Source organism: Nematolebias whitei, chromosome 13, assembly GCF_014905685.2.
Source record: "Nematolebias whitei isolate Nwh7 chromosome 13, NemWhi1, whole genome shotgun sequence".
Taxonomy (NCBI): Eukaryota; Metazoa; Chordata; class Actinopteri; order Cyprinodontiformes; family Rivulidae; genus Nematolebias; species Nematolebias whitei.
Window position 1 is genome coordinate 18,873,570 of NC_056510.1, and position 10,805 is coordinate 18,884,374.

Consider the following 10,805-nt stretch of genomic DNA (forward strand, 5'->3'; position numbering starts at 1 on the left):
TTATTTTATCTATATTTTCAATAAATTATGTACTCTCGTTTTTTTATGTTTTGAACATTTAAATCAAGTATTGTATTATACTTTGTTTTTTTTTTTCTTATTTACCACACGTTGTGTTTTTGTTGCCCTCTGCGTCAACGAGACGCTTCGCTTTATATTGAAGGTGCGACACGCTGCTTCCGGTTTGCTTCTTCGCTCTTCCGGTTGTTCCACAGTATCCTGTTCGCTTCCCTCCGTCCAATGAGATTACCGACAAAGTAAAAGTCTGTCGCTGTGATTCTGTTCAACAGCAGTTTGGAAACACGTCGCTGTCGCCGCTTCACGTGAGCTTCTGTTAACGACTTTGTTGAATTCCTTGACGCCGACATGATGGTTCCGGACGGCTGGACGTGATCCGAGCGGGACGGTATGAATATTGTCTCTCCTTTAGGTGCTGGGTGTTAAACTGACAACTACGGCTAGCATGAAATGCTGCTAGCATGCCACGCAGGCAGCTAACTTCTTCTAGGACGAGAAAAGTTTGGCGGCAACGTTGAAATGCTCCTTTCAGTGTAAAGTTTTGACGCGTGTAGGTTTAGTTTTTCTTTGTCAACATGAAAATGGTGAACGTTAGGAGATACCTGAGGGGGAGTGGGAGGGTCCTCGCCTTCGTGTTTGTCGCCTCCGTCATCTGGCTCCTGTTTGACATGGCTGCTCTGCGCATGTCCATAAGCGACGTGAACAGCCAGCTGCTGAAGGAGCGAGTGATCCGAGAGAAGGAGATGATGATCAAGCAGCAGTCCAGGGTCACCCAGCTGGTGATGGAGGGGTTCAAGCACCCAGTGCAGAAGGTGGAGCAGGCTGTGACCCATGCTTGGAGAAAACAAAAATCAAACAAACTAGCTCAAGCTTACAGACGTGGAGGCAAAGAGCATGAGGTGAACTCTAACCAGAAACAAGTCATCAATAAAAGTGTCCACGCCAACTCTCGTAATAATGGAGATAACCCTACAAAGCAGGACGTCCGTCCTAAAAAAGAAGCGGTGAACCTGGATCTAAGCGAAGCAGTGGTTCATAAAACCCATCGTCCACCAGGTGTTCAGATAAACCAAAACCTTTTGATTAAAACCGCACGTTTTGCACAAAATCCCGTTGACGGAATAGACTCAAAGGCTGATCAGAAGGTTAAGGGAGCGTCTGCCAAGAATCAAACAAAAGCGAGCCAGCTTCATGTAGAAGAGGCACACCCTGCTCAAACAATCGCTCATCAAAATCCCAACAAGAATGTAAACAGAAAAGAGGAAAACATGGAGGCGAAACGGGTCGGGATGTCTGAGAGGACTAATGTAAACGTAAAGAAGGAGCGTCTGAAGCCGATAGTCCACCTCAGAGCAAAAGAAAACACTAGGATCAACTCCACCGCTGGCAGAACAGCAGGCGTCCACAAAGTGCTCCACCTGGACATGACTCAAGCTCCCAGAGATCCTAAAGCAGTTGGCCAGTTTGGCCAGGCGGTGCTTCTTCCCAAGAGCGACGATGCAGTGGTGAAGAAGAGGTGGGATGAAGGCCATTTTAACGTCTACCTTAGTGACCAGATCCCAGTGGACCGGGCCATTCCCGACACCAGGCCTGAAAGGTGAGTCCTGCGTTGTGCGTTACTTCTCACACTGACTGAACGCCTGAATTGTTTTTGTTTTGTTTCAAGCTGTGCGCAGAATCTGGTCCACGACGACTTACCTTCCACCAGCGTGATTTTCTGTTTTGTGGATGAGGTGTGGTCCACGCTCCTGCGCTCTGTGCACAGTGTGCTCAACAGATCGCCACCACACCTCCTCAAAGAGATCATCCTGGTGGATGATTTCAGCACTAAAGGTATTAAAACATGCTAAATGCTATGAGTTAAGGTGTTCTTGTTCAATGTCTCAGGTAGTTGAACTTTAGTTCAAGGGAAATGCCCTCAGTTTTAGTTGTCTCCAAAGCCCAAAGGCATTTATTATTCAGTGCGATGAAATAAACAAATCTTCAAATTGATGAAAGTCAGCAAATAGTTTGTGTTTTGCCAAAGAAAATTGTTTTTGGTTGTTTTAGCTCCTGTAAAGTACCAAAAAAAAAAGTTCGAAGTTGTTATCAGCAGTATTTTATCATTTTATTCCTGATAAATTGTGCAAATTTTGCTTCAGTGTTAAATTATAGTAGGGTGTTTTTATTTTTTAACACGGGGTTTTGTTTTTACGCTGGCAGACTATCTGAAGGAGCCACTGGATAAGTACATGTCGCAGTTTCCCAAAGTGCGGATCATTCGTCTGAAGGAGCGCCAGGGCCTGATCCGGGCCAGGCTGGCAGGAGCTGCAGTTGCCAAAGGTAAGCATGGTTTAGGAGTTCTCGTTGACTAATGTTTCCCTGAAACAATGTACGACGTAAATCATACGGTTTCAAACATGAGGTAGTGTGAACGTGTAAAATTACATAGACTAAATAATGGATAAAACATTTTTTGTACCGTACTTTTCGCTGTATAAGTCACACCTTTTTGCATACATTAGCATGCCCTGCGTCTTATACGGCGAAGCAACTTGTGTTTTTCCCCCCATATTTATAACCCAATGTTTGGTTGAGATTGGACGATTTCATTCATTCTGACATGGAAAATATTGAACACTACCATTTTCAGCTGCTAGAGGGCTCTTAAGAAATATGGCAAGTCAAGTGTCTGATTAATTGGTGCAAGTGGTTATTAATGAGACACTTGGTTTGCCATACAAAGCCATGTTTGTCTCGCTCCGGAACTCCTGGACTAAACGTCAAATCAGCTGCATTTTGCCGCGCTGCCCAGGCGAAATGCAGCTGATTTGACCTTTAAAGTGCATTTTTAAAAGAAAAGTTAAACTGGGACACACCTTTGCTATAATGTCGAGCAAACAAATAATTGTTTTTAGTGTTAATCTTGTTAAATTCCTCTCGTGCATGCTCCAGCGGCCGCCATTTGGCAGCCAATCGATCCGGGTGGTCAGCAGTGACACATTACAAACGCAACACATCAGCAGGAATGCATAATAGATGCGATGTATACAACGAAGCAACGTATTTATGTTTTTGTCCACTTTATTAGACATATTTGGACTCATGCGACTTATAGGGTGGTGCGACGTGTACGGCAGCAAATACGGTACTTCTTTTTAGGATGGGCCAAACTGTGAAGAGCATTTAATCTTTACAAAGTATTCAGTCTTAGTGTAAAGTTCATGTCTAAATGTGAACAACTATTCTTTGTTTTCTCAAATGTACTGAAACTTGGATAAAATAAAATGCGTAAAATCCAATTAAACATTCGGACATAAAACAAAAATGATGTTGAATTCAGACAGACTTGATCACATCAGTCATTATATGCATTGCTCACTGAACTCGGGTGTTTTAGTTTTTATGTTACTATAGTTTTGGTGTAAATCACTTTATGTTAATATTAGAGTAACTGCAGCAGTATGTTTGCTTTCTTCCACTGCAGGTGAAGTCCTTACCTTTCTTGACTCCCATATTGAATGTAATGTGGGCTGGCTGGAGCCACTCCTAGAGAGGGTGTATTTGGATCGCAGGAAGGTGCCTTGTCCAGTTATTGAAGTCATCAGCGACAAAGACATGAGGTGACTGAATTAAACCACATGTGAAGTAACAATAAAGCGATTACCTATTAACAAAAACCAATAAACGTCATTATAATGTTGTAACCTTTTTCTTTGTCTATCTTCAGTTATATGCTTGTTGACAACTTCCAAAGAGGTATCTTCAAATGGCCTTTGGTGTTTAGCTGGAGCTCAGTACCAGAGGATGTTATTAAGAAGAACAACATGACCATTTCAGATCCAATCAAGTACTGCTCACACCATCATCTTTCACAGCTTCTTACTTTATAACCATTACTCCCATTTGACCTATATTGTCCTTGTTTTGTTCATCTTACAGGTGTCCAGTAATGGCTGGGGGGCTTTTTTCAATTGATAAAAAGTACTTCTTTGAGCTTGGTACCTATGATCCAGGTCTAGATGTGTGGGGTGGAGAGAACATGGAGATTTCATTTAAGGTATATTTTTTGGGTGTGTAACTCGGTAGAGCTTTCCAAACACTTGACTGATTTATTTATTTATTTCCCACATGGCACCAAACATGCTGCCATTTAAACAGATCTGGATGTGTGGCGGGGAAATCGAGATTATCCCCTGCTCCCGGGTTGGACACATTTTCCGAGGGCAGAATCCTTATAAATTCCCAAAAGACAGGCAGAAGACGGTGGAGCGTAACCTGGCAAGGGTGGCTGAAGTTTGGCTGGATGAGTACAAAGACATTTTCTATGGCCACGGGTACCACCACCTGCTGGACAAAAAGGTCATGGATATTGGCAACCTCACCGAGCAGATTGAGCTGAGGAAGAGGCTCAAATGCAAGAGCTTCAAGTGGTACCTGGAGAACGTGTATCCAGACTTCAGTACTCCTTTAGTCAAAGCTGAGGGCCTGGTAGGTGGATTTGTTATTCATTCAACCTTTATACAGCTTAGTCTCACTGAGTCATGAGGACTTGTTTTCAAGAGAGACCTGTTTTAAACAAAACCACAGATAAGGAACAAACAACAAGAAACAGCCATAAAATGCAAATAAAATGAAAAGTAAATAAAAGTAGTGTTCTAAAGCAAAATAAAAACAAGCTACATTATGAAACGGGGTAAAATACTAAAACCAGGAACATGTCTGCGTTGATTTTTGCGTTGAACTTAATTGTCAAAATCAACAGCTTCACATTTTTTTGCAAGGTGTTCCAGGTTAAAGGAGCAGAGTAAGAAAAGGCCCTTTTGCCAAATTCAGTCCACACTGAGGGGACGCTGCATGTATTAATGCCTTGAGAGCGCACGCTGTAGCTGCACTAACGACGTGACATGTAGGAGGAGATGTATGAAGGCAGCAGACCAAGGAGTGATTTAAAGATGAAAATGTACCAGTGTGAGAGCCTGCATGAAGTTACCAACGAGTACAGGGTGCAGTGGTGGGTACGATGGTTACAGCCAGTTATGAATCTTAGCGCAACATGATAGACAGCATCCAACATCTGCAGGGTGCTTGCAGGAGCGTTCATGTAAATAATGTCACCGTAGTCAATGTAGCAGTTACAGTACAAGGTGTTTCCTAGTGTTCAGAGTTCAGCAAGATCTATTTCTGAAAAAAAAAACTCAATTTTAATTTCAGTTTATCAAGTTTTTGACATGAGGCTTAAAAGAGAGATGTGCATCAACCAAGATTCCCAAGTATTTGTAAGAATCGATAAACTAAATAGGAACAGCATTCTTAGATAAGATAGGAGGAAGGACTGTTGATACCAGCTTTCTGTTTGAAAACAACATCCCTTTTGGTTTTATCAGCATTTAGCACCAGTTTGAGGCGGAACAAATCTAACTGGATGATGTTGAATGCAGACTGTAAAAGCTGGAAAACCTAAGCAACTGCTTTAGCTCGACAATAAACAACTGTGTTGTTGGCAAATAAATGCAAGGATGCGTCAGGAATGTTCCGACATGCATTACTTATGTAGATTGTAAAGACAGTGCATCTTAAGACTGAGCCTTGTGGTACACCATTGTTGACAGTTAAATAACTGGAGGAAGTACCAATATGTTGAACACATTGCTTTTGGTCTGAGGAACAAATATCTGAGTTATGGCAGACAGCTTCTTTTATCCGTTGAAAATCACTACAATATTGTGCACATTGTAAATATTGTTACACTTCTTTAAGTTGGCAGTTCAAACACAATATTTTAATGCTTTTCACCAGAATGCTAATTACTTTTTTTAAAATAAAAACTTTCTCTTTAGTCTTTCACGGCCTTTTGCCAACATTTATTGAAGTAACAAAATACCTTTGCAGCAATGTTGTTTTACCTTGCTCTCTCTTTTTAAATTAACCTTTTTTTAATTGTTTTAAGGTCTTCAATCGTGGCCTAAGAAAATGTCTCGCACTGCAGAAAGGTTCATTGTCCTTTGAAGTTTGCAATCTAAACAAACAGGTAAGATATGTTTGATTTCATGTTTTGCAGCAAATGGGTAACAGGAAATGCTGTGCAATTGTTCTGTATTTATTTTTTGGAAGGGTTTTTTTTTCTGTTGGGGTGAAAAAAAGTGGAATATCTGCAAGTTTGTGTTTCTGACAGAAGTAATTATGCAGCAAAAAGAGAATCCAGGCGTCTTTTCAGGCCAGTACAAACACAGTCTGGCTCTAAGCCACGATAAACGAGGGTGGATCTCAAGACTGAGGCTCACACGAGATTCTTTATGGATTCAAACCACAGCTCTGAAACATTTGAGTCTCCTGTAGTGTTCATGATTTGCAGCATAATTACGTCTCCTGTTCGCTGGCTTTCAGAATCAGCACTTTAATTACACCTGGATGAGGCACATTCGCCAGCAGGGCCTGTGTGTTGAACCACAAAGCAAGGAGCACGGCTTTGCTTTACTGCCATGTGACAACGCCAAACGTGAACTCCGCTGGTTGCACAAAATCTCCAACGTAGCTCTAGTAAGACGCCTTTGGATCTTCTGCTTTCCTTGTTTTGCTTTCACATTTCTGTAATTTATGAAATCCAGTGAAATTCATGTTGAGGAGCTAAATGTTAATGGATCTGCTTCCTGTTGTGTGTGTGTGTGTGTCAAGGCGGAGCACCTCATTGCGGAGTTTAGCAACCACATGTGCCTGGAGGCTGAACCTCGCGGTGTCACCGTTCGTCTCAGCCCGTGTGAACCCAACAACATTTTCCAGAAGTGGCAGTTCACACATTACTCCGTCTAGTAACGAGACTGGAATGAGCTTTAAACGTGCACTATTACAAACACCCAGTGCCTTACAGCGCAGCCTCCCAACAGGAGGGGAACCAAAGTGCTTTGGTGGCAGGGACATGTGTGAGGTTGTTCACATGGTGTGGGATCATGTGCAAGAGGAAAACTAATTTCTCAATGCCTAAGATTGTTTTAATTTAACTGGGATTTAAATTTATTTCTGTTGGGGGAGGATCTCAGTTTTATTGTTGACAATGCCTCAAGTTTCCTCTACCGGGACTGAATGACGAGAGACTTATTTTTTTATTTTTTCCATGTTTTCATTGAGTAAAGTGCTTTATGCTGCTTTTTTGGGGGGCGCGTTGTAAAATATTGCATCTTTTTTTTTTTTGTCGAACACTAGAGGGAAGTGTTTCAAAACACTCCAGAAGCCTGCTCTGGTTTTAGTTATCAAAACTTTTAAAGTCAGATTGATGGGGAGGTATCTTATGCAAGAAAAAAATAAAAACTGTTTAAATGTGTTGATTTCTTTATTATTTTACTCTCTGCACACAGGTCATTTTTAACATTAAGTATTTAATGCTTAAAATACTAGTAGTTTTATGGCTTACAAAACATAATGGAATGATGAATTTTATTTTCACGTCTTCACCTGCCTTGACATAACAGATACTGGTACTACACAAAAATATGTTAATGTTATGAAATAAACATATTTAATTAGCTTTTATAAATACTTATACGCAGCAAGTTGCATGAAATACTTTCAATCGAAATGTCAAATATATTTGAGAACTAATACGGCTGTGAACTGAAGTGGTAAAGATGATTTGAAATGGGCTTTTGTGGAAAGTTTGTGAAGAACTTGTCTTCCCTGTTGTAAATAAGCCTTCGAGCAACCTCAGTTTGAAGAAATATAAATTCTGACCAGATTGATGAGCTAATGACCAGTAAGAGACCAAAGTGGATTGCTGCTGGATTAAACGACCCAAAGTGAAAAAGTAAAATCTGTTTTATGAACGTATTCACTGCAGTCAGTTTCACATTACACAGGTATTTAATGTGTGTGGTATCATCTGCAAATACAAACAGCATTTGTAGGAACGTGGGGCAGGAGTGCACTTTGTTCTGCTGAAACAGTCATCCATTATGTTTTACCCGCTTCTTCCTTTTTGGATCGCCGTGGTCACTGGTGCCCATATCCAGCTATGGCTGTGAGAGGCGGGGTACACCGTGGACAGGTTGCAGCAAGTCCATCACAGGGACACATAAGACAAATGTCACACCCAGGCCAATCAACCTAACATGCATCTGTGGGAGGAAACCGGAGTACCCGGAGAAAACCCACGCATGCACGGAGAGAACATGCAAACTCCACCCTGAAAGGCCCCCGGCCAGATTTGATCTGGCGATCTTCTTGCTGAGAGGCAACAGCTCTACCAACTGCGCCACCGTGCTGAAACAACCATGAAATGCAAAACTGACAGTAAAGGTTTGTAAACTTTCACATGAAGCTCTAAAATGTTTGAGATTGTAGTTGTTTTAAGGCGGCAGAAATTTATTTTGGTAAAGGCCTCGTCGTGATTTTGATTAAAACTGATCTTTGTTTCTCCAGACTGAAGCTGTTCAAAAGTCTTTCTAGAACAGGCACATTATTATCTTTCGACAAAAGCTCTTCAAGGTGCACTTCATTTAAAGTTCATTGTTCATATACCGTGGGTTTGACAAGCAGCTCGTCACCGATTCTTTAACATGATCTCAAACTCTATCTTCTGCCGGGTGTTGCCTCTAGATCCTGGTACGACACCGGCTGCTGTATTTAGAGGAGGAGAGGTGGTGGAAGGCGCTGCAGGCAGATTTATTAGATTCAGCTGAGGTCTGGTTTCTTAGTTTGGGTTTTGAGGACGCTCGGGATTTACTTGAAAATTGCACTTGGCTTCCAGGTCAGTCTCCAACTATTTGTCGTTCGATTTCTGGAGTTGAGCATCAGAACTCTCCTTGGGCGTCTGTTTTCTCCATCTTTGAATAACTCTCTTCATTATATGGATCTGGGCGTGATCTGGCTTCTTTCGTCACGCCTTCTTTTTGGTGATTTGCTAAGAAGAACAGCAAAAATAAGTTATTTTTTTGTTAATCTATTTTACTGAACATTCAATTTATTCCTATAGCACCAAGTCACAACAGAAGCCATCTCTGTACAGAAACATTCATACACATAAAAAAATAAGTTAATAACATTAATTTTCAGAGAAGCAGACTGCTTTGAGTTTAACTTCATCACAGAACTCTCATCTTGAGTAAGCATGAAGGCGACAGTGGAAAGGAAAAACTCCCTCATGAAGAAGATGCTAGTGCAGAAACAGACTCGGGACAAGTGGCCGTCTGCTTCGACCGCCTGGGTTTGAGAGGAACAGATACACAATGGCAGGTTGAGAATCACGTGTTAAGATAGAAATAAACTAATTACAACCCTTCAGTTTGTCCTCCAGTAGTCTAAACCTATAGCAGCATAACAATCCAACCCTAACTATAGGATTTATCAAAAAGAAAAATCTTAAGCCCAGTCATAAACTGGACCATGTTTCAGCCTCGTGGACAGAAACTGGAAGTTGGTTCCACCAGAGAGGAGCCTCATAACTGAAAGATCTTCCTCCTAGTCTGCTTTTGGAAACTCTAGGAACCGCAAGTAAGCCTGCAGTCTGAGAGTGAAGTGCTCTGTTAGGGAAAAAATAGGACAATATGATCAGTAATATAAGATGGAGCTAGGTTGTTGAGGGCTTTGTAGGTTAGAAGTAAGATTTTGAATCATTTAGGCATACTTACATTTAGCTGGTGATTCATGTTGCACATATTGTGTTTGCATATTTAGAGCGGTGAAGTCTGGTGGCAGAAACTGTTCACAAGTTGGTTTTTCACGGTTGGGCACATGTCTTACTTCATTCTGGAGCTTTGTGTTTGCTTCTTCAGTCCAAAGGACATCCTCTCTGTAAGTTATTTCTTCTCTTGGATTGTTCTCAGCTTCGTAATCGGCCACGCTGTTGACAAGACGTTTGCACTCGTTGGCACTAAAAGCGCACAACGAGACAGCTTCTCTGTCCTGACGAGCTTGCTCTTCGTCACTGTAGAACACCGAGTCGTCTCCCATCTCCACCGACCAAACATCTCTCATCTCGAGCTCCTCCGTCCTCTCAGGAGCGATGAGTGTGTCCCCGTTAATGATCTCCAGCAGCTGCGATGCTTGTGCAGCTTCTCCTTCGATGCTGATGTTCAGGTCAGTTTGATTTGCCTCCATGGAGCTGGTCTTTAACTCTGCTTTAAGGGTTTTTTTGTTGGATTTGAGAAATATGATCCTGTCTTCTCAGAGCGCACAGCTCTGTGTCCACCCTACATTTCAGTCAAGCGTTTGCTGTCTAGTGTTGTACCATCTAAAACTATTAGTCGATTCATTGAAGAACAGAGGTTCTGTTGTAGGCCCAACAAAGGCTCATTGTGTTGCTGGTTGCGGCATATGCAGCAATTGTACTTGTTGTTTTTATCTCGACTTGGTAACAGCCTTCTTTCTGTAGCTGAGTCTGGATTAACATTCACTTTTAGGTTTTGTACACATTTTTACTGCCTGAAACTGATGATTTGCTGTGGAAAATCTCAGACCTGAGTTTTCAAGCACATACGACTTTAATCTCTGAAAGCATCCTGCCGCAAATCCCTCCAGCGGATCGTGAGGACAGCTGAGAAGATCATTGGCACCTCTCTCCCCTGCCTTCAGGACCTCCACAGCTCTCGCCTCAGAAGTAAAGCCCTCTGCTGGGTGGGAGATCTTGACCACCCGCTACACTGCTTCTTCAACCTGCTGCCATTAGGGCGGAGACTGCGTAGCCTCAGTTCCAGGACCAGCAGACTGTGGAACAGCTCCGTCCATCAGGCCGTGAGGATGCTGAACTCTCTGCCTGCCCCCCCTCAGCCCCCTCTCCCACTTCTGCCACCCTGCACACACTAACTCAGCTTCCTGAC

General features: G+C 42.2%; 1 protein-coding gene and 1 pseudogene across 1 annotated transcript; one reads left to right on the forward strand and one right to left on the reverse strand.

Annotated features, from left to right (window-relative positions):
* The first annotated feature begins 416 nt into the window (after window positions 1-416).
* LOC119419110 (polypeptide N-acetylgalactosaminyltransferase 5) lies at window positions 417-7,267 on the forward strand. Its single transcript, XM_037686412.1, has 10 exons — window positions 417-1,615; window positions 1,685-1,851; window positions 2,221-2,340; window positions 3,485-3,620; window positions 3,728-3,847; window positions 3,940-4,057; window positions 4,159-4,488; window positions 5,948-6,028; window positions 6,385-6,537; window positions 6,673-7,267. Exons 1-10 carry the CDS (start codon window positions 594-596, stop codon window positions 6,805-6,807), a joined length of 2,382 nt encoding a protein of 793 aa, XP_037542340.1. The 5' UTR covers window positions 417-593; the 3' UTR covers window positions 6,808-7,267.
* A 1,263-nt stretch (window positions 7,268-8,530) lies between these two features.
* LOC119418855 lies at window positions 8,531-10,169 on the reverse strand (annotated as a pseudogene).
* Between the last annotated feature and the right edge of the window lie 636 nt (window positions 10,170-10,805).